This window comes from Periplaneta americana, chromosome 6, assembly GCF_040183065.1.
Source record: "Periplaneta americana isolate PAMFEO1 chromosome 6, P.americana_PAMFEO1_priV1, whole genome shotgun sequence".
Taxonomy (NCBI): domain Eukaryota; kingdom Metazoa; phylum Arthropoda; class Insecta; order Blattodea; family Blattidae; genus Periplaneta; species Periplaneta americana.
In genome coordinates this window covers 117,023,043-117,047,801 of record NC_091122.1, presented here as the reverse complement: position 1 = coordinate 117,047,801, position 24,759 = coordinate 117,023,043, and the positions used below count along the sequence as shown (strand labels likewise).

Here is a 24,759-nt window from a genome sequence, read left to right as displayed (position 1 = left end):
CTACCTCAGTAACACGCATGTTAACAAAAATAAATCATACTCATGCGTGGTGGATACCACTATTTCATTGTTTTAAAGAAACATAGCATTTTCTATTTTATTCACACATTCGTAATTTCCTTGTACTTATAGCAGAAAATCCAATTTAAGTAGCGTGTGGTTTTGTCACATTTAGGTAAGCACATCCTGCATCCATGCAACATCTGGAAAGTAGTTCGACTTTTACTGCCTATATACATGCAGTTGCTCACCCAAAAGCGGTTCATGACACGCTACTTCAATTATTTATTACTAATGTGCATGTGGAATTCTTTCAAGTTTCAGCCAACCAAGCATAGTGGCTGTTAGCGTCATTTTCTATACAAACGAACTCTGAGGCAAGGAACTAAACCGTAATCCTAGCGACATGATGTTGAACTTCATTTCTATCCTTCTCAAGAGTGTACTTCTTGGTCTTCTACGAGTATAACAACGAACGAGAAAAAAAAAAACAAGAGACACGCGACAAAATCGTAAAAAACAAATCAACGACAAGAATGAAAAAAATATAATGATGTAAATGTGCTTTCCTACATTCGAAGGCATCGATAACAATTCGTGTTTACTGTTTGTGAGTAGTAACGACTTTTCAGTGAATGATACGATATGTTTACGATATTATTATTCCGTCAATAAGTTCGTTCCGATTGGTGTCGATAATTCTCAGTCCGGTGTTACACCAATTTGTAAATCAAGCTGTTTTATGTTCAGTGCTGAATCTATGATTTAATAATAGCACTATTTCGATATGTTCCAGTAAAATTGAAGATTTTACTATTGTTTTAATAAATATAATAAACTATATTATAAAATATTTAATTCGTTTTCGTATTATAATGTAAATTAATTAACCAGTCAAGTGGTAATATAGTAATTGAAAAGAAAACATCCTAGTCCTTTCGAAATGTTTATGGTCTTCGGAAAATCACAGAAGATACTCAAGTTTGGTTATGGGAAAGTTTTAACACATTCAGACTGAGTGAGATTTGAGATTGACAAAAGTTTTCATGTTTTGCAGTCCTAAAATTTCAACGAAAATATTAAAAGTTGTATGGCGAAATACGTTTCTTACATTAGCAATATACTGTATGTAAGAAGCATAGTAGACATTCAGATATTCCCATTCTTCATGGTCTTCCCTGTACAATCGGACGTTACGAAAAGCTGTGTACAGATATGGAATTAAAAATTTGGAGCGAGTCTTGATGGGAGTCCACCTGTATGTAGGCAACAATTTACAACGACTGTCCACAAGTAGCACAGGTAGTAGAGATGAACAAAACTAACTGCCGCTCTCGCTCGCTGTGTTCGCTGCATTTGTCTTTCGAGTCTCGGCTCGTCATTCTCGCTCGTCATTCTCGAAATAGCATTTGGTCGGCGTGGAAAGATTTCGTAACTTTGAATAACATACATCATTGAAATAAATAACATCTATATATATAATTTTAACTGGTAATAGAAATTACGGGAAAACGGCTGAACGGATTTTAATAAATGACCCCTCATTCTGAAGCTTGGAACCTAAAGTTTTTCGGAAAAGTAGTAGTTTTCAGTGAAATGTCAATTTTCCTACATCATTTTCTTTTTTTCCAAAATCCATTTTTCGTCAGTTTTGAGAACTAATTAATTGCATTCACGGCCGACTTGATGTTCGCTTCCTTAAGCGAAGCGAGCATCAAGTCGGCCGTGTTGCATTTCAGAATAAAAAAAAACACACACTACAATAAACAATAGGCTATTACAAGAAGGCCATGACCTACAGGATTGCTGACATAGAGTTCAGATGGCTCAGATTCTTTCCCATCATAATGCCAATATGTCGATTTTCATTTGTGCAATTTTTTGACAACGTATAAAAAATAATTTACAGGTCTGATTCTCTGGTCTGTAGTTTTCAGAGTACAGCTGTGTAGTGGATAATAAGAACTACAAAACTTAAGAATGCTTGATGACATTATTACCATTAAAAATGAAATATTATTATAGTTAATGCAACACATAATGCTGTACTGATATATGAAAGTGAAACCATTTGGGGCCTTATGTAAGTAGACGCAGAGAAAGAATATTTTATATTAGATCTTCATTTCTATAATTTACTGAGTAACGGCTATAGGCCTATATAAACTTATGTTACTGAAAACTATAAAACTTACGTAAGGTAACAATATTGTTATTAAACATGAAATACTTTTACAATTATTAACCAAGTGGTGTGGGTCCTTTTCATATAGTCTATGTAATGGCAATGTGATATAGATATTTATATGTCTGATTCTCTAACTTTCCTTGGTAGTAATTGAGTCATGCTTCCTATTTTAGCTGCGTCTTTAAACTACATCAAAATTAATTTCATATTCCTTTGGTTTAATTAATTAGATTTGTGATCGCTGCCAAGCATATTTTGTTGTAGGGAAAATAGCATACCATTTCACTTCTTGCTACCGTGATGAGTACGTTTATTTCCCGCAACCAGCAACAAATGAAACACTGAAGCTGCTAACGATTTACGATGGACAATTTTATTTAGGGCGCATATAAGATTCTACAACTCTGACATATCATTCGCTTCATTTTCCACATCTCAGCAATAAATTCCTCACAACAGCCTATATTACAGAAAATATACGAAATAACATTCATTGTTACACAAATTAATCCAGCAGTATTTGATAGATCAGTATTGTCTGGAAGAAGCGCAAAAAATTACAATCCATAAGAAAAGACCAAAAGGTATTAAACTTATTGATAAAATAAGAGGCCTACAAGATTTTGTAGTCTCTTGATCACCTCAGCAAGATCTTTTAGTGGGAAAAAGTGATTCTGCCCTCTAGCCTACATTTCAGGGTAGTTCACGAAACATGCAGCAGCTATATCAAGATGCTAAGTCTTTTGTTCAAAGCATGACAAACCTTACATTTTCTTAACTTTCACATACAATCCGCAATGACCCGAAATAGCTACTGCATTACTCCCACATGAAAAACCCACTGATCATCCTGCCATTGTTACTAGCGATTTCGCATTGAAACTCAAGAACTGAAGACGGATAGGTTCAAGGAAAAGTATTTGGCAACAAAAAAAAAAAAAAAAAAAAAAAAAAACATTCAGAGGTAGTATGTTTCACTATTATGGAAGCAAATAACTATCCAAATGTCTGGTATTCTTCATTGAAAATAAATCTGAACCATTTTTATTTGAACTTTTTATGGACTTAGTTTGCAGCAATTGCTGCACAAGCCACTAGTAAATGTTTAAATGAGACAAAAAGACAAAACAGAACATGATCTTAGTTATCAAAATGTTTTGGTTCTATTATATGACATTACCTATGGTTATATAAACAGAAAAAAATTATCAAATAAATTTGCATTTCTAAGAAACATGAAACATTACATTAATATCTTTTTACTTGAGATTGCACACTTGATCTCAAACATTTGAAAAGAAAATTCCTAGCCTTTTAATAAGGCCTAGTAATTAAATAAAGACTGAGGAACGGATTATTATACACTGAAAGGTCGTGATCTTTCAAATAGGCTACTTGATGGTTCATACATTTACATATAACAGTTGCCAAAGTAGATAAAAGTTCAGTCAGGTATAAACAACTGCTGACTTCGGGACTTGATCACAACATCGAGTCTCGGAAGACTCACAACCAGTCTTTACGTCAAGGACGCGACGTAATATAATATTGTCGTGCGGGTTTTCGGCTTTGCGGGCGCTGTTAGTCTCGTTTTCTCGATCGTTGTTCATCTCTAATAGGTAGCCTATATACAGGGGCTCTTGTTTACTGCACATATGCAGTGTGTTGTAAGCGAAACAATATAAAAAGAGCTTCAAACTTTATTTCCGTACCTGTACATATGTGTAACTCGGAACAAGAGAGAATACAACACATCATTATACCTTAACAGCTTATTCCCTCTTTTTTTATTTAGATAAAGCAAAATAGGCTTACATCCTCCATTTGACTGGTTATTTATGGCTTTCTCAGGAACCGGAACGAATGCTTATTCCCGTGTGATTATGGAAACGAAAAAATGTATACGAGGATCACATCTCGAACTACGGAAAGTACATACCCTGAATATAACGGGACGCTGGGACGTCCTGTGTTTAGAGTTATAAATACTATGTATCATGTACAGGAATGTTGCAGTAGATCCCAGCCTGGGGCTCGTGTCCCCAATGTGGGGTGCATGTGGTGTGAATCACAGTACAGCAGCGGTTTGCTTCATATGGGCGCCACAATGCCGGCATCTGAGTTGGAAGCAGGACTCCTGGAGTTGCGGAACCGCCGTACCAAGACGTAGAGCAGGGCGCAGGACACTGCCAGCAGCACGTACTGCATTATCTTCTCCACGCGACGCGTAGTGAAAGTCACGTGGTACACCACACTCAGTATTTCTTTCGGCAGATCTTCAACGCTCTGAAAAGTAAATCACACATCATTTTTCTGAAGAATCAACAGATGTTTTGTCTTATTTTCAAGGTCTAAGCTCTTTGGCCTTCCTTCCTCACTCTTGTGACTATACCGTACTGTCCAACCGAGTGGTTGCGTCGCATCTCGATTTGCCTATCCGTTTCTGTTGGCCTGTCTGTAAAGACTAGTGGCTGAGCTGTTAGGCTCTTTCCTAAAAATACTTGCTGTACGGAATTAGAGGTCTTCAGGTTCATTGCCGCCCTCACATAAGCCCGCCATCGGTCCCTACCCTGTGCCAGATTAATCCAGTCTTTATCATCATATCCCATCTTCCTCAAATCCATTTTAATATTATCCTCCCATCTATGTCTCGACCTCCCAAAAGGTCTTTTTTCCCTTCAGTCTCCAAACTAACACTCTATATCCATTTCTGCATCCGCCCATACGTGCTACATGCCCTGCCCATCTCAAACGTCTGGATTTAATGTTCCTAATTATGTCAGGTGAAGAATACAATGCTTACAGTTCTGCGTTGTGTAACTTTCTCCATTGTCCTGTAACTTCATCCCTCTTAGCCCCAAATATTTTCCTAAGAACCTTATTCTCAAATACCTTAATCTCTGTTCCAAGTTTCACAGCCATACAGAACAACCGGTAATGTAACTGTTTTATAAATTCTAACTTTCAGATTTTTTGTCAACCGAATAATAACAGGCATTTCCCATATTTACTCTGCGTTTAATTTCTTCCCGAGTGTCATTTATATTTGTTACTGTTGCTCCAAGATATTTTAATTTTTCCATCTCTTCGAAGAATAAATCTCCAAATTTTATATTTTCCATTTCGTACAATATTCTGGTACCGAGACATAATCATATACTTTGTCTTTTCGGAATTTACTTCCAAACCTATCGCTTTACTTGCTTCAAGTAAAATTTCCATGTTTTCCATAATCGTTTGTGGATTTTCTACGAATTCAAGTAATCGCAGGAGGAATTTGGAGATTTCATTTTTCATTGGGAATCCCGGAATTTTTGTGGAATGAATTACTTGACTTCCACAAGTATTTCCTTTAGGCCTATTGCGTTCTCATATTTTTCTCTCTGGTAGTTACAGAAATAAATGTTAATGGGGGAGAAGTCGTACAAAATATTAAAATATATAGCCTTACATACGATTTTTATAAAATGTAAAAATTGTATCAACATTTTTTGGTGTTAATTGCATTCTATATAGCTATCGTGCATCGTAAAAATCCTAGTTCTCATATCGCTAACAGGAATGGTTCAGAATACGAAATTTCATATTTTGCCTGTCACCACTCATAACACTAAACTAAAATTTCTTGAATATTGGCAAAGAGTTCGGTTTGCAAACACGATAGTTATGCCTCTCATTCTACACAGACTGACTGACAAGATACTTACCGTGTCGAACCAAGCGATGGGCAGGACGGAGCCATCGGCGAAGTCCGCCAGCTGGTTAAGTGCAGAAGGCTTGCGCACCATCATGTTGAATTGCAAGCGAGATCTGCCGCCGAGGGATACGCCCAACTCCTGAAGAAATATAAAGATCAATATTTTGCAGGTTAATCCATAGTCCGCTGGCTCAGAATGACAAGCTTCTATCTGACATTTTCAGCAAAATTGAGATTTTTGTTGCATTGAATTCTGCTACTTCACAGCTATCTACCATATAAATTATATGTTGATATCTCATTTATTGTACGTGATAAAGTTAGTTTGAAAAGGTTCTTATTTTCATTGATTTTATTAACAACCAAACTTTTAAAATGCTCTCCTGTAAAATTTACTAAACACTATATAGAACCTTGTCATTCTGAACTCTCGAGTCATCAACCGTAATGTTTCATGGGGAAAATTATTATTTTTTTACTTGGCTTCTTGGCCGAAACTAGGCTTTCAAATCATAGGAAGATTTCAGCCCATCGACTTAACTGAATTTTTTCATAATGTTGCAATCATTGTATCTTATTTTCTTTAACTACTATTCAAAAGACACACGTAAATGAAATCATTTAAATTGCACCCAAAGAAGAAGATGAGCTTTCTTTGTTTTATCACACAAAAAGGCTCTCCAACACAAAACATGAACCTATTTATACCATTACTTTTGTATAAAAATGACATTCTTTCTGAAAAGTGTTGTTTCTACCACTACCCATTTTCTAACGTTGCTAATGCTGTATCACTACCGTATCAATAGTCTTTGTAGTTCATAAGACACGGTTAAATTAAGAATTGCCAATATCATAATCTACGAATACAAGTTTCCTCTGCATCGATTGAACAAAATTCTCTGGCAGAGAAATCCTGGAATTACTTGCCTGGTGGATGTCTATATAGCCGTCATGTTTCTCTGGGTCTGGATTCAGGCCATCTACTATTTCCTGCAGAGCAGGGTCACCCAAATAGAAGTGAGGGAAGGACATAACTACAGGTGCACCTGAAAATTATAAAATTAGATCATATTAAATAGAGTACCAAAAATAGCATAATCTGCTAAGTGGAGGAAAGTAGGCGATGATGGAGCCGACCATTGTTCTGAAAGGTTGAATGTTTCTTTTTATGACACGGCGAGAAAAAGGCTAAAATTTCGCACCACGTTGAACACCTCGAAAGTTTCAGATCTTACTTAACTTAAAGTTATACAATTCAACTTCCGCAATACACACACGCACACATACACAGATATATATATATATATATATATATATATATATATATATCTGTGTGTGCATACATTTTACCTTTCCACGTTCGCGGAAGTAGAGTGGAAACGGCAGTGCACAGTGCACCTTCCCACATAAGATCCCCACTGAGCATTCGATTATGAGTCAAGAACTGCCTAGATAGACCGTAAAACGGACAATAATTTATAATTCGAAATTTTTAAATTGCTAAAAAATGTTCACCTTTTCAAAGACGATGTTGAAAGTGTGGAAAGATAACATGTATGCATTTATAAACCAGGTGAGTATAAAGTACAGAACACTGTTTGTAGCTTCCCTATTTTTCATTTTATGAAGAAACTCTATATGCGGAAGTTATAGGGGTGAAAAAAAGGACTATTTTGAACATGTTTTTCATTTATAAAGAATGTATCAAGAATCTGTTTCTTTTTAAATGGTAACATAAATATTTTTATTTTTGGATTCTTCAGGTCTCTAAACATAAAAATAATATATTTTATCATTTACAGTAGCTATAACCTACTATTTTGAGAAAATTGTCCTAAATGTATGACCTCATGAAATGTACACATAACAGAGAGAAATACTTCAGTTGATATATCAATTCATCACTACGAAGAATAAGGAAACCACGAATTAAGCTAGGAAAAGACCACCAGTGTGGAGTAACGGTAAGCGTGTTTGACCGTGAAACGAGCGGGCCAGGGTTCAAATCCTACTTGGAACAAGTTACTGGTTGAACTTTTTCCGAGGTTTTCCCACAACCAACTGAAGCAGAATTTCTGGGTAACTTTCGGATTTTCACCATCATTAATTCAAATATCATTGTCATCATTACCAAAACTCGCTTTAAGTTCACGGTGCAGCGTGCTGTATTCGTACAAGAGCGCTGCCGTTCGGAACGATTCATTTACTGCATACCAGTAGAATATTCGGATTTTAAGTCAGAAACGATGGATCAAATCTGTAATTAGAGGTTACATACCGAAAGTACATGGCGAGGCATTGAAGAGTCCTGATGGCAGGCAGCTCTCCACATCCTGATGGCAGAAGCAGGCATTCTCGGGGTTCACGTCGGGGTTGTCGAACGTGTTGCGGGGCACTCTGTACCTAAGAACGGGGATGCCGCCCAAAATCTGTAACAGAAACCAAATTGAGAATGAATTAAATATACAGAGTGTCTGACTCAAGCCGTTCATAAATTGTTTTAGGCATCACGCATAACACGATTAGGGATAGACACTTTTCGTCGTTGAAATTGTTTAACTTGTAGAGCTTATATTTTAGTTTAAATAATGACTGAAAACAGTTAAAATAATAAGTAGATATAGACTCATTAATATATTGATTCATACGATGTGTCAAAGTAAAGAAACATTAATTTCTAATATGCGGATCTCTCAAGAGAGTTAATAGCTCTCAGCTAGAGTAATAGGTTCTATGAATATTTCGACTGTCTGTGAGGGTTCGATCCCCGATTCTTCTTTTCGTACTCTTTATGTCGAACTCTGAAAGCAGGTGATTCTACAATAGAAGGTTCTAGTTAATACTATGTACTTTAAAACGTAAATATGTAATCGATTAAACATTTTATGAACCAGAATATTCCAAACAATAGCCATAAAAGTTTGAATCCTGTCTTCGGTAATCATTCACGGTTCGAATCTCTGAAACTTGCGAGAGCAAAAGTGAATGATAGCGACAGAAGAATATAAGATATTCCAGCAAGAAGTATACGTCGACATGGTCGAGCCCCATGCGGGTTGTTATTGATCTCGTATGTCGTAGACTATTTGGTATGTTATAGTCTGAATCCAGCTTTTTTCATGGTCTACCCAGATTGTGACGTTCTCATGGTAGTGTAACTAGAAGTGACATCCCATACTCAAAATATCTTTAAATAAATTGATAAATTTTATTAAAACTCTAAGCAGTCTGTTCTTTACAAGTACCTTCTTATTATGTCCGTTATTTATCCTGAATAAAACAAAACAAATTAATTTGAGAGATTGTAGATAACTTATGTATTAAGAAATATGAAAAGAGTAAATGACTTAATAAAACACTAGCCAATGAAAAATGCGACTATAACATATGCTAGAAAGCCGAAATAAAATAAATAAATAACGTAACAGATTGACTGCACATGTTTAACATAAAATTATCACACGAAAACTAAAATTCGTAACCTTCACGTGACGATGTCAGCGGACGTTATACACACCCCTGATTCCGCCTGTGAAACCATTAAATACCTTCCACATGTCTGGACTGATATTTGGGCTGCTTAAACAAAAATGAACGGCTTAAATCAGACACTTTGTACAACATTTCAGGATGAGACAGGCACAAGTTTGGTTATCATTTATGCATTAAATCATTCAACAACTGACTGATTTAACTTGACTATTACACTTTTACTAAGACATACTACTTTTGACCAATAAAACAGTACGAAAGGATGTGTTTCAACCAATCATGGCTGTATATCCCTAAAATTTTATCACTTCCCTAGCATTTGTTTATTTTTATTACTTCCCTAGCATTTTTTTGTTTTTATAACTTCCCTAGCATTTATTTCTTTGTTTGCCAACATTCAAAACTGCAAATTCTTTTGGTACTATAAAACATGCTTTGCGATCGTTATTTGTTTCCCGCATAGATAGTTAACTGAAAATGGCGGTTCCGTTCCGTTAGTGAAATATAATTTTAGTAAGTAAATTAATAGCCTACCTATTTTATTGTATTAGAGAACTAATCTTTATATACTTTCTTCTGTTTTTATCGCCCCCCCACCATTTGTTTCTTTGTTTGCCAACATTTCAAACTGCAAATTCTTCACGGTGCTATAAAACATGCTTTGCGATTGTCATTTGTATACCGCCTAGATAGTCAATTGAAAATGCGGCTCCATTCAAACATATTGGTGAAGCTGATATGAGTGAAATAGAATTTTAGTAAGTCAATATTTTATTGTATTAGAGTAATTTATTTCATCTAATCTTTGGTACACCGTGTGTCAAAATGAATATCGGGGTTTTAAGGCTTTGTAGTATTTATTACATTTAACGTACAATTATAAATAATACATGAAATGAAAGAGCAACTCAAACAGTTTTGTACGCGCATGCACTATTTCCTCTGTCTGCCGTTGAACAAGTGAGAGAGTCTTTCACGCGTAGCCCCTAGAAATCTGTTCGGAAGGCAGTCGTGAATTAGCAATTCCAGCGACGTCTGTGTGGAGAATTTTAAGGGGACGCATATGGAAGTGCGCGATTGGTTAAACGACGTTGTGCCCGACTGCTGGATTGGCCGAAAAGGGCCGAATGACAGAGCTTGATTCGCATGGCCTCCAAATTCACCAGATCTTACTCCATGCGATTTTTACCTTTGGGGATTCATAAAGGATCGTGTGTATGTACCTCCGCTACCAGCTGACCTACCAGACTTAAGACAGAGGATTGAAGCAGTTGTTGCAACAATTACTCCAGACACACCGATCAAGGTTAGGGAAGAACTCGCTTATCGACTCGATGTGTGTCGCGTGACGAATGGTGCTCACATTGAGCACTTGTAGCAAAACTGTTTGAATTGCTCTTTCATTTGGTATATTATTTATAATTGTATGTTAAATGTAATAAATACTACAAAGCCTTAACACCCCGGTATCCATTTTGAAACACCCGGTACTATCTTCTAATCGTGTAATAGTAAATTAAATTCTACTCGAGTTTTGATTTTCTCTAGATAAATCAAAACCTCTAGTGAGATTACTGTTGACAACTAACTGAGCAACTGATGGACTGACTCACCACGGCGTCCTCGGTATACTGGAGGGGTAAACGCCGGCACATATTGCCCTGGAAGATGTAGATGGTGGTGTTGCGGTCCAGCAGGTTCGGCGGGAACATGGTGCCGTCCGTGCCGTCGATGCGATTGCACTCGCCGCTCCAGTGACGCAGGCGCTCCTGGCCGTTAAATCTTGTCACCATGCCTAGCTTCTGCAAGTTCCGCTTGCCCGTGTACATCGTGACGGTGTCCTTCCTCACACCCACTCTCTGCAATTCCATACAATAATATTCACGATACCACTGACTTGCTAAATATGTTTTACCTTGCAAAAATAAAATTAGTCATTATATGTTATTATATATTTGATTTTGTGTGCTGTCAGGATTTATTTATCATCACCATTAACAACCACAAAGATTGGTTCTAAGTCTTTGCATCCAATTCAAGTCTGCCTATCTCCTTTTCGAGATTTTTAAAATTGCTGTATAGATTGTAGGCGACTAATTACGGCTGTATTTTGATGTGTTTCCATGACAGGAAGTTCTTTATTACTTTTGTAATCATAGGTAAACTATATCATTTATAAATCCATGATAATTTGCTACTGTAATAATCTCACTTCATGTAGTTGGAAATCATAATTTATTTCTTCATTTATTCCTTCATCAATAAACAGAGACCGGCACAATATGAGGAAAAGTTTACCAAAATATTAAATTTATTTTGGAAAAATATGAAAATATGAAATAAATATTTCAATTCTAAAATATATCCTTTTATAAACCATTTGGAGCAGGTTTACATCATTGTTTATAAAATAAACTTTTAAAGATTCATAGTTCGGTATATATTTTATACGCTACTAAATGAAAAAAATCTGCATAATAAATGCTTGTCAGCATCATCAGATCCTTACCTAAATGCACGAACTAGGTAACTAGACATCTTTTTAAAGATATAATGAAGAATCAATATTAAATCTGACAATCTGAACCTACTGCAGACATTGCATCAACTTTATTTTTTTTTAAATACTCGTTACAGTTTCATGTACACAACTTATACGCCAGTTTCTAACCTTTTAATTCTTAAAAAAAATGGTTTTATTACCGTAATTTTGTTTATCCGAAATGGAGTCAGCCTCCTTTATTCTGAACAACAGAGGTTTTACTGTATTTCTTACTTACTCACAAATCGCTTTTAGAGAACCCGCAGGTTCATTGCCACCCTCACATAAGCCCGCCATCGGTCCCTATCCTGTGCAAGATTAGCCCAGTCTCTACCATCATATCCCACCTCCCTCAAATCCATTTCAATATTATTCTCCCATCTACGTCTCGGCCTCCCCAAAGGTCTTTTTCCCTCCGTCCTCCCAACTAACACTCTATATGCATTTCTGGATTCGCCCATACGTGCTACATGTCCTGCCCATCTCAAACGTCTGGAAGTAATGTTCCTAATTATGTCAGGTGAAGAATACAATGAGCGCAGTTCTGCGTTGTGTAACTTTCTCCATTCTCCTCTAACTTCATCCCTCTTAGCCTCAAATATTTTCCTAAGCACTTTATTCTCAAACATCCTTAACCTCTGTTCCTCTCTCAAAGTGAGAGTTCAAGTTTCACAACCATACAGAACAACCGGTAATAGCACTGTTTCATAAATTCTAACTTTCAGTGTTTTTGAGAACAGACTGGATGACAAAAGCTTGTCAACCGAATAATGACAGGCATTTCCCATATTTATTCTGCGTTTGATTTTCTCCTGAATGTCATTTATATTTGTTACTGTTGCTTCAAGATACTAAATTTTTCCACCTTTTCAAGGGATAAATTTCCAATTTTTATACATCTACATAACTATAATAATTGTTACTCACTTTTATTAATGTAATTTCAATGTAATGCTGTTGATAGTAGTAAAAATAGTGGAATTTAAGGATATGACTGTGATATTAGTAGTGATAGAATTTTAAGTAATAGCGGAGATAATATTGATGATTGTAGTGATAAGGTTGTGGTCATGATAGTAGTAATGGTTTTTTTTTGTAGTTATTTTACAACGCTTTACCTACAGCTTAGGTTATTTAGCGTCTGAATGAGGTGAAAGTGATAATGCCGGTGAAATGAGTCCGGGGTCCAGCACCGATAGTTACTCAGCATTTACTCATATTGGGTTGAGGGAAAACCCCGGAAAAAACCTCAACCAGGCAACTTGCCCCGACCGGGAATCGAACCCGGGCCACCTGGTTTCGTGGCCAGACATCCTAGCCGTTACTCCACAGGTGTGGACGTAGTAATGGTGGTTGCAGACATATTGATGTTGGTGGAAATTGTATTAGAGGAAATCGTAGACGATGATGATGATGATGATGATGATGATGATGATGATGATGATGATGATGTGAAGTTAATAACGATAAATACATTGAAATGGAGAAATGGGAGAACGGTAAGACAGGAAATTAACCCTGAATCCAAATAACATGTACAAATGAAACTGACCGACGCAAGGATGCCGAACTTCTTGTAAGGCATGGCGTGGCCCATGGTGGCCGCTGCACTGAACAGAGGATCGTCATAGCCCCACATGAAATCGTGAGCGGTGACGCGGACGAACTGTTCCGCCTCCAGACCACGGGCCACAGCAAGGAAGGCGATCTGCGCCAGCAGGAAGTTGTCCTTCATCACCGACAACGCACTCTGCAAACAGTTCAATGTGCAGTCACAAGTGTTTGTTGTACTCCGCACCAACTCTCTCAGGGCACTTTCTCTGCCTCGGAAATTCCCTTTTAAAACATAAGAGCTATCAAAAGTCAGTGAGATGGTTATGTAACGTTAAGCCATGGTTGTTCTGAACCGACGCATGCTACGTGCGAGGTGCGAGGCCCACCTCGCACAAATCCGGACAACACTAGAGGTAGTGAGTGGTTTCTATAACTTCGAGATGCGCGGTCTGCGCACCACGCAACTACAGAAGCCACTTACTATCTCTCATTTAGTCCGGATTTGTGCGAGGCGGGCCTCGCACCTCGCACGTAGCATGCGTCGGTTCAGAAAAACCAAGGCTTTGATGTAGCAAAAGGTAGAAAATATTAAGGAAAGACAAGAAAAATTCGCAAGTTGCAGAAATAAGTCATATTTTAAAAGAAATACTATTTCGTGAAAATCAAGTGTGAGTTGGTTCCTAAATTAAAACATTTTAGGCCTAATTTAAGTTGGAGAAAGGAACTGGCCACCATACCCCTTATCTCCTCGTTTAGTCGCCTCATGAGTAATGGCTTATTGGCGTCACTTCTGAGGTTCCAACTGTCTTCGGAGAGTTGACCAAACAACAGCAAATAAATTTAAGGTATAACATTTAATAAATGTCACCAGCGTAGCTCAGCCTGCAAAGCATTTACCTGCTGATCAGGAGTTATGATTGGGCGTGGGTTCGATTCCCGCTTGGGCTGTTCACATGGTTGGGTTTCTTCTCAGGTTTTCCCCAACTGTAAGGCGAATGTCAGGTAATCTGTTGCGAATCCTCGGTCTCATCTCCCAAATACCATCTCGCTATCACCAATTCTATCGACGCTAAATAACCCAGTAGTTGATACAGCGTTGTTAAATAGCCAAGTAAAAATAATAATATGGCCATGAGAGTGTTTGTAATAAATTTTGAAACTGCCGAACTTCACCCATTTCTATGGGTTAGTTCAATAGCAATTAGGGTAACTTTTACAGAAGGTAGGCCTACATGTTTTATTGCCTATAATCGATTATTTAACGAGCTTTATCACTTTAAAGGTTATATATCGTCGATGGATTGGCGACAATGAGATGGTATTTGGCCAGATGAGACCGAGGATTCCCCATGGATTACCTTACATTCGTCTTAAGACTGGGAAACTCACGAAAACCTCCAAGCAAGTAATTAGCCCGAGCGTATTCTTGTATCGGGATATCAGCACCTTAACCTTGAGCTATGCCGGCGGCAAGTTAAATATTAATTAAACTACAGTAGAGCATCGATTATTCGAAACAATTGGGGACGGGAGGTGTTCGGATAATTGATTTTTCGGATAACCGATCATTTACGAAAACAAATTGTGCCGGTGATATAGGAGCAGTATGAAACAAAGAAACACTGATATTAAACTCAAAACTGTACATAGAGTATATATTTTGTATCACACGTCTTATAAAATAGCACAGAAAACTGACTAGCCTAGTTTGACAAGTTCAAAACGGCCATTAAAGTAGGCCTACAGTTTAGGGAAAGAAGTCCAAACTTTTTTTTTTTTTTTTTTTTTTTTTTTTTTTTTTTTTTTTTTTTTTTTTTTTTTGCTTCAGAGTTGAGAGACTTTTTTTGCCGCTAAATCTCGCAAACAGCGCTAGTGAAGCTTCTACATGGCGCGTGCGCTTTCGGTTAACCGATGTTTCGGTTGATCGATAGTCGGATAATCGATTCTCTACTGTAATTACTTGTGCACCTATTCACCAAATGTAAAAACCCGTTGAATTTGAACCAATCAGGATTATTTATCAGTGCAAAATTATAGCTTTTAAATTACTCGTATTATTCTGAGTCATCGCCGTTGCTTGGCAGTTCGTTTTTTGTACATAGAATATTGTGTACGCAGGAACAAGCCCATAGCTGGTTGTATATGTAAATTTAAATTTTCACATTAGCGGAAGGTTTCCAAAGGAGCAAGAAAATCGCGAAGGCTAATTAACGAAAACAAAAGCTGATTATGCCTGTGTTCACTCTGTATTATGAATTACCAACACAAATACGCGTAGATAATATAAGAAGCCCTCTACATAATAACGCTATTAATAAAAACAAAATAACTTGTACAAACATTTTTTTTCGTTTGAGAGTACATGTCATATGTTGCTGATTTTAAGTACAACTGCATTTCACCATAGATGCTTTCAGAATATCAAATTTCATGGGGAATATAGGTGCATATTTCAGGGTTTGAGGAGAATATAAGTGAATATTTCGAAGTATTTTGTCTGTTATTTATAAATTATTTATTTACTAATTTATATTCGGTTGCTCATCTGGTTATTTCAGTGGTGGAATTACTGTTCATATTACACATGTGCAATGTTAAATTAAAAAAATATTACACAATGCTTAATGCTAAATTCAAACACATTACGCGATGTTGTGCGCGAGAGTCTGGCAAAGAATTGTCGCTCTTTTGACCTGTGTTAGTGGAAGCATCAGCATGCAGTGCATCATCTTACGCTTAGATTTGCCGACTGCAGAAATGAAAGGTGTTACATGGTGAGCAGGTTAAAGTTGGGTTAGCGGTAAAGTACATAATATTTTGAAAGATGTGTACAGGGACATCTTGTGATGTGGAAGCCTTGCTCAGTCTTTAAATTCATGTCAAACGACAAAAGACTGAGACTTTCAGAAGAGAATATGGAGAACATAATTGTACCACAATGTATTTTGTTATTTCAAGTAAACGTTGTACAAAATAAAATAAAATAAATAAATGCGAATTATGAACACTAATACCATATATACGAGTATTATTTTGCATATTACATTAATCAATTTAACCTGTAAGGGAATATTTTTGGTTTTTAAGATAATATTTGAGTAATTTTAAAAGAAGGGCAAATAACTTGTTTTTAAGATTTTGCACGATATACGGTCGGGAAATTGAGCCCTCGTACACAGGAAGAAAGTTCTTTTGAGTGACGTATATCTACAACTAGGATAATAAATTGGATCACAACACACTTTCTTGAATTGGAAATAATACAAGAATAACATGATAAAAACTCCATTTTTTTTGGTGTTATATTTATCCTTCGCGAGCTAGTTGTTCCTGTACAATGTCATTGGATGTGAATTTCTTGGATTAAAATCCAGCCAAGAGAAATATAATTTTAGTGGCGATGAAACACTTAGCATCACATGGACATGCAATAGTTAAAACAATTTTCTTCCTGACTGATCTAAGGAAAATTGCTAGTCAGTTTTATTTCGTCCCACCAAGTAATCTTTGCGGATATAGATCTAAGCCTAGATCATATATAACGGATAGCTCATCCCTATGTTAAAATCGGTAGCACTTTGAAGAGAACGACCGCCAGGATCGCCCGTAAACGAACACGAGATGACAGTACAGTCGCTAATGTAATTCAAATGGGAGTTATGACGTGACTCCTTATATAATAACTAGATGGCAGCATGGTAGGCTAAACCTGACAAAAGTTGTTACCGTCAAAGCCTATAAGGCCGAGCAATCTGGGTATATGAACTAGGGTCTAAGTTACCAGATACTGTACCTCCGACGTCTTTTACAGATAAAGGAGGAAACAAACTATAAAATATAGCAGACAAGTACTCGAAACATTCATATGTTGAAATTCTCTTCATGATGAAGATGGCGACACTCACCAGCAGCGGTATGTTAGGCATGATGACACGTTCGTGTCGTGGCTGATGACCTACAGACAGCTCTGGAACGAAGCTGAAGGAACTCTTACCCTGGTAAGACACAGTTCCGTTGTCATGGAACACGATGTTCACTTTCTCTGTATACTCCCTGCAACACAGTTACAACAGAACATCCATAATACGTACAACGCTTCTTGACTCTTTCTACTCGTATATTTCTGATACGATACAATTATTTAGAAATTCCCCAACACTAAAATGTTTCAAAGCACGACCTATTTCCCATTTAACTTATACAGGGTGTTAAAAAAGTATCCAATATTTTAGGAGGTACTAGTATGCATCAAAACAAGAAAATAATGTTTAATAAACTTGGGCCCTACAACACATACTTTTTGAGATCTGAACACTTGTTCATAGGAGGTGCTCAATGTGATGTCCATTCATGGCAATGCATTTCTCTGCCCTTCGGCGTAAGGAATCACGCACTCTTTGAAATTGACATGGTTGTTCTTGATAACCAAAAGTCTGGGGGATTTAGGTTTGGGGAACGAGCAGGCCAAGGTGTGGGGCCTCCCCAATCAATAAAGCGGTCCTGAAATATCAGCATCAGGTGTTCACGCTCATTGTCGAAAAAATGTGCTGGTGTGCCATCATGCATGAACAACATTTGTAGTCTTTGATGACATGGCACATACTCCAGCAAGGCAGGCAATACGTTGATAAGAAAGTCCTGAAAGTCTCTGTGGTAGCACGTATGGCCCTTAATTTATCACCAATAACGCCTGCCCATACGTTGATTGAGAATCGGTGCTGATGCCTTATTTCTTCAACTGCATGGAAATAAAATTTTCATCAGCCCACACATGCTTATTACGAAAATTCACAATACCATCTCTGCTGAACACCGCTCATATCCGTAATCAAACTTTTGTTTTCAGTATTTCTTGCGATGTGTCATTATCCCATGCCAGGGGTGTCAACTACGGTATGATTATCTGGTAGTCTGCTGTATTGTAGGGCAGAAAAATGCATTGCCATAAATGGACATCACATTGAGCACCTCCTACGAACAAGTGCTCAGATCTCAGAAAGTATGTGTTGTAGGACCCATGTTTATTAAACATTTTTTTCTTGTTTTGATGCATACTATCACCTCCTAAAATATTGGATACTTTTTAACACCCTGTATAACTAGCAAGTAGTAACCTTTTTTGTTAATTCTTTTTAATTTTCATTGACCTTATCTTTAACTTTTTAAGCTGTTTGCACATTCCACATCTTTAAAGAAAGCAGAAATTTCTGCGCTGGTATCTCGAATATGTGTATAGAATATAATGTAGATATTTGAAACCTATATAAAACATTCAATCAAATTTAATTTAATATTTGTTTTAAGCAGAATTGTCTTTATGTCTAATAAAAATTAATTATCAAATACTTTAATTCTTTGTGTGCCTTTTTATAGGAATACTTGTAATTTGAAAACAATGCAGAATTTTAGAATAGAGCAAACATTTTGCATTACCGGTACCTTCGAAAGAAATGAGAAAATATTTACGTTCCCATTCTTTTTGGAAAAGTTGCTCATAAGTTTCTGACGCAGATGGTTGCGGAAAAGACATCGTAGGCCTATCACTAGCGAAATTACACTGCGGTGGCTGATTTGTCAGATCTTCAGCCTGTCACACAGGTCCGAGTCCCGGTGAGGCCTGGGATTTTTTCATTGAAAAATCTATTGTGACACTGGCGGCGGACAAGGTCACAGTTGGGATTTTTGTCGGGTTTTTCCCTTTCCCCAGCGAATCTTACTGTAATCGGCCGTGTGAGTTGGGAATGCACCAAGATTGAGGGTTAACGCAATATATCTTGAAAGGTCGTAGTGTCCCCCCTCCCGAAATTTTATTCCATCCCATTTCACTAGCTAAGCTCCTAAGAAATATTGCGCTACAGGTTCACGTAGGATCTTTGCGGATTGAGGAACGGGGTAAGTAGGGGGGTTGCGTTAAGCCTTGATTTTTCTGAACCGACGCATGCGACGTGCGAGGCCCGCCTCGCACAAATCCGGACTACACAGGAGATAGTGAGAGGTTTCTATAGTTGTGAGGTGCGCAGACGTTGCATCTCGCAGTTATAGAAACCACTCACTATCTCTTGTGTAGTCCGGATTTGTGCGAGGCGGGCCTCGCACGTCGCACGTCGAATGCGTCTGTTCAGAAAAACAAGGCTTTATGCTCCACTGAGGTCTGATATCACTGCGACAATGTCACAGAAATGTCCGACCATACTTGAAATGAAGTGAATTTTAGGGAGGAGACGCTAGTGGTTCTTAAGCCTTGGTTTTTCTGAACCGGCACATGCGAGTTGCGAGGCCCGCCGCGCACAAATCCGGATTACACGAATGATAGTGAGTGGTTTCTATAACTGCGAGATGCGGGGTCTGCGTATCTCGCAGCCATAGAAACCACTCACTATCTCTCGTGTAGTCCGGATTTGTGCGTGGCGGGCCTCGCACCTCGCACTTCACATGCGTCGGTTCAGAAAAACCAAGGCTTAACACAACATTAACTTTGCACTTAACATGCATCGCAATCATACGATTAGGGAAATTTACGACTATATCGTAAATAAAAGTCACATATTATGTCACAATTTCTACGTCTACCACAGAATCTTCACAGAATCGAATCCTGATCCCTTCATTATGCAGTTACAAGTAAAACGAGCTACGGTGACGGCTGGAGCCAAAGTGATAAGTTTATTGTGCATGAATGGAGGTAATAAAAATGTCGTCCGCTGGAAAGTTCTGTGAAGGGAGAGTTGTGAAGAATGGAAATGTTTTAAATCGGGGGCGTCATGGCAACCGAGAACTTGTAACCCATGAAAGGAAAGTCCAGGAAGAAGGACGGCTCGAGAGATGAACTGGAAATCTCTCCTTATCTAGAGTCAGTGGCCCATTCAAACGTTGTAGTAACCCTGTTCTGCGGGTGTAATCCAACGGATATGAGGCGCCTGCGACCTTTCGAGTGACGTAGATTTCATTGTACGGAAAGAAATAATAACGCTGGAAACTGCAGTAAAATACATTACTGTATCAAATAAGCATGTCTGAAAATTTAAACAAACTTGATCAACAGTATGAAATATTCAACAAAATATTAGTTAACGTTTCGATAATGTGCCAATCTCTAATTTCACGTAACAAAAATCTACACTCGGTTCTGTAAACGATAAAGTGATGTAAACCGTAGAAAACCAATAGATGTGTTCACATGACAACAAACAAAAGTCATTCCCGTTCAGGGATCTCAAGACCAAAAGCATGTAAGTTATTTACATCGCTTCATTCTTTCTTTGGACAGACTGGCGTCGGTTATTCTTCTGTAGTTCATATAGAAATAGTTACAGAAGGTTTAATAACTCTATACTAATAGAATATTTGTTCGTGTATTTATTTCTGGTTATATGTGCTTATGGCTAGTTGTCCTCGATTATTAAATTTGGTCGTTGCAATACTCGCCATCCAATCCGGGGTTCGCCAGTTCAAACCCGAATATTGGTAATGAAATGTTAATGACGACTAATCCTTCGGAAGAGAGGTAAAGCCGAAAATTCTGCATCATAAAGTTACGGCACGTTAAATAACCTACTTCCTGAATAATACTGGCTAGAAACAAAACTACAGTATAATAACTATTACTTTCACGTCTAAATTCAATACTTCATGGGAACACTTGTCTCTGCAGATCTCTAGAGCAAGTATGCCAAACTCAGCTGAAGGGGAAAGTATGACTTCAATCTCACTCCAAAACTTTTAGACACGATTGACGTCCATGCATCGCTCTCAATCTCAACTTGCTTCAGTGACGGGTCTTACATAAACTCATGTTGTAAAAACAATCACCACTCTAAACATAAATTAGGGTAAGATTGATAAGACTATACACACACAAACTATTGAACACCCATCTATTTAGTGATTAACTGATTGCTAACATCTCTTATTTCGCACTAATGTATCAATATTCGGCTGGATTGTGTTAGTATATAGATGCAAAGCAAAGACAAGGTGCCAGTCATTTGACCTAGACATTGCAATTATACAAACTGCAACATTTTTCACGTTAAGATACATTTTTATTGCCAATAACTAGTATATAAATCTCGACCACTTTTCCCTAATGTTTTTATGAAACTGTTGGCAACAAATCAGCAGACTGTATAACAAAAGTTTCTCAATCGGAAAAATGCATGGTACACAAAATAAATACACTTTCTCAAAAAATATCGCGAATTTATAGCACATTTACTATTTTACTAATTGTAGTAGGTCTACATATTATTTTTATTCACAAGTAGCCACTAATGAATTGTTCCGAGCATGAAAGAAGGGAGAAAAATTATATTAATAACAACGGAACGAAGAAAATAAAATACATTTCTTTTACAGTGAGACACTTTTTAAAGAAATATTGGGAAAGATCCTTACCTGTAAACGTACGGCCCCACTTCCTGCACTCTCAACTTTTTGTCAATTCCTTTTGCGAAAGCGTCGGCGTTTGTATAGTTGAACAAATATACCTGCACTATTGGATATATAGGCGGATTGGACCATATATCATAGCCCGCCGTGTTGTTCTCTATGCCCATGTTCTGAAAGAAAACATATCGGATAATCTTTTAATACATCCATCGTAGAAAGAAATTATAAGTTATATAACACAAGCTGGCCAGTTGCTCTTAACCAATACCATAAAAATTACATTATACCACGATCGATATAATATGTAGAAGTCCACACCTGTGGAGTAACGGTCAGCGCGTCTGGCCGCGAAACCAGGCCGGGTTCGAATCCCGGTCGGGCAAGTTACCTGGTTGAGGTTTTTTCGGGGTTTTCCCTCAACCCAATACGAGCAAATGCTGGTAACTTTCGGTGCTCGACCCCGGACTCATTTCACCGGCATTATCACCTTCATTTCATTCAGACGCTAAATAACCTAGATGTCGTAAAATAACCCAATAAAATAAAAAATATGTAGAAAGTCATTATTATCATACGAAGAATACGAAGTATAGAACGTTCTTCATTCACTGTTGAGTAGAATATAACAAGAACTATTTCTCTCTCCATAACCAGTCTACAGAGTGTGCGGGTGAGCCTGCTACAATCTATTACGAATGACAGGATGTGTCAAAAGAAAAAGTTTGCTAAAGAACCCCTGCCCGGCGGCGCTTGAGTACGACGTTTCTTGCCCTTAAAACCTTCACACCTGAATCAACATCATTCTTAGATAGGAATCTGAACAGGAAGTCACACTGCTTAGCCAATACGCTTCTCGAACCTTATTTTTTAACATGAAATACATACGTTCCAGATACAAATGAGAAGTATTGTAACGTTTTAACATAAGAGGTTCATACTGACGTCACTCGCGTACCGTGGAAACAGAAGTGTGAGATGGATTTTGTGGCTCGTGGCTTTCCACGCCGTCCGTCTCGCCTCATTCTCTATTTAAATAACATAAGTACCTCGAGGTTTTCCACTGTATAGTCATGGAAGTATTGGATATAATTATGGGTTATGTACAGTAGTGGCAAAAAAACCGGACCGACGGAATAATCGAAGTCCCCAAAATGAGCCACTGCGCATGCCACGCCCGCATTCACAAGATAGCGAGTAATCTATTGAAATTGTTGTAGTTTCGACTGCTGACGTAGCCCATTTCGAAAGCCATTAGAAAATAATATGGTAAAATTCATGTTCTGGGAATAATTAGTTAATTAAATAGTATAATATCGCTGCAATCGAAAAGTAATGGGAATAAATTTGAATAAGGAACAAAAAACAGTTTCCTTCCCAGGCAGGATTCGAACCACGAAAGTTTTAGTTACCAGTCTATCGTGCTGTCACTATGAACACGGCTCTGAAATCAGCTATAAGGATCGGTCCGGTTTTTTTGCCACTACTGTACATATTCATGAATATAAAGTAACATACAATACAGTGCAGGACTTAAGAAATGAATCAGGGATTGCAGAAACAGCACATGTCACTATTTGTAGCAAAATAAGTTTATTCGAGTTTCATGAATTGTTGATATAGGGCTATCATTCCATGCAGAAACCACATATATCAGTATAGCCGTCTTACATTACTGTGAAATCCTGGAAGCGCGCAGAAACAACTCATGACAAAGACATGTATTGTGCCGACACAATGGTTCCGATTCCAGACGGCAGACATTTACGACACAAGGATACAAAAATTGATCCCACTTATTGACAAAATGTCTCGGTTCTGGTGGGGAATACGTTGAAAAATAACTCAATAATTGCTATATCTGCTTGAATAAAACTTTCCATGAAATTTCTCTTTCTGTAAACGGCCACAGGGAAACTTATCTTTTACGGCCTTCGTAATTGCGCTCAATTGGCCAAAATTTGTGTAAGCACTTCTTTTGACATTATTAAAATTATGGAAGAAAAAATATTAACTTTTTTATCTGCCCAATGAGAATGTTTGCTTGTAAGTACAAAGGACAATATCATGTTTACCTTCTTCTTTGGCATATCCAGACAAAATCGTGCCAATTCAAAGAGAGAAGCTTGACGATATACGCAAACTAATGCGTTACATACCAGACGAATATCAAGAATTTTACAATGTCTAATATTCTTCAGTGGCCTACTATGGAAAAATAAGTTCATTTATATGCTGAAGTTATATATTAAGTACATGGTAGGCCTATGCATATATTATATCCCTAATTTGACAAATAAACTTTAGTTGAACTGAAATTATTATACTACAATTTTGATTCCTTGCAGAAAGAGCACATGTCAAGCTAATATATATTGATTTATTTCATTAACAATTCATTAGATTCCAATAAAGTTGGTATAAAACGACACGGCTTCTACGATAAAATTAGTGAATTGTGACTTAAAACTTTACTCTAAAAATGTGTTTTTAAACTCTAAATGCCAAGGGTGGCACATCTGAATTAAACTTACCTCGTTCAAAGCAATCTTTATTAAATCCGTGGTCCACACGACAACCGTGATTGTCACAGTAAAGGCAAATGTTGCACACAGCAACACCAACCCTGCAACAGAAATGTCAGACGACTATCGTGCATAACTTGCAGAAAGTAATAACACATCTCTGATGCTTCTATACATTCATAAACACATGTTAATTCATTCAATATAAAATTCACATTCCAGACGATTAGATAAGAAGTCTGGCAAAACAAGCTGAAAGAAAATTCACTGACACAGCACAGTCCACAGTTCGTATACTGGTGACATAGCAGACATGGCATCACTCGTTCTGCACGGAATTCCAGTCATTTCCAGTCAGTTGCGTACGAAAAGT

The 24,759-nt window shown here is 37.4% G+C and overlaps 1 protein-coding gene across 1 annotated transcript in view; it reads right to left on the bottom strand.

Annotated features, from left to right (window-relative positions):
- Nucleotides 1–3,745: 3,745 nt before the first annotated feature.
- The window catches only part of LOC138701666 (scavenger receptor class B member 1-like), a 43,778-nt gene continuing 22,764 nt past the window's right edge, over nt 3,746–24,759 (bottom strand). The window contains exons 2-10 of the mRNA XM_069828800.1: nt 24,396–24,487; nt 21,871–22,034; nt 17,382–17,529; nt 13,475–13,672; nt 10,994–11,239; nt 8,167–8,317; nt 6,816–6,934; nt 5,896–6,024; nt 3,746–4,474 (exon numbers count right to left, since the gene is read on the bottom strand). Of these exons, the coding sequence (XP_069684901.1) occupies nt 4,280–4,474; nt 5,896–6,024; nt 6,816–6,934; nt 8,167–8,317; nt 10,994–11,239; nt 13,475–13,672; nt 17,382–17,529; nt 21,871–22,034; nt 24,396–24,487 (1,442 nt within the window). The 3' untranslated portion in view covers nt 3,746–4,279. The remainder of the gene's footprint in view (nt 4,475–5,895; nt 6,025–6,815; nt 6,935–8,166; nt 8,318–10,993; nt 11,240–13,474; nt 13,673–17,381; nt 17,530–21,870; nt 22,035–24,395; nt 24,488–24,759) is intronic.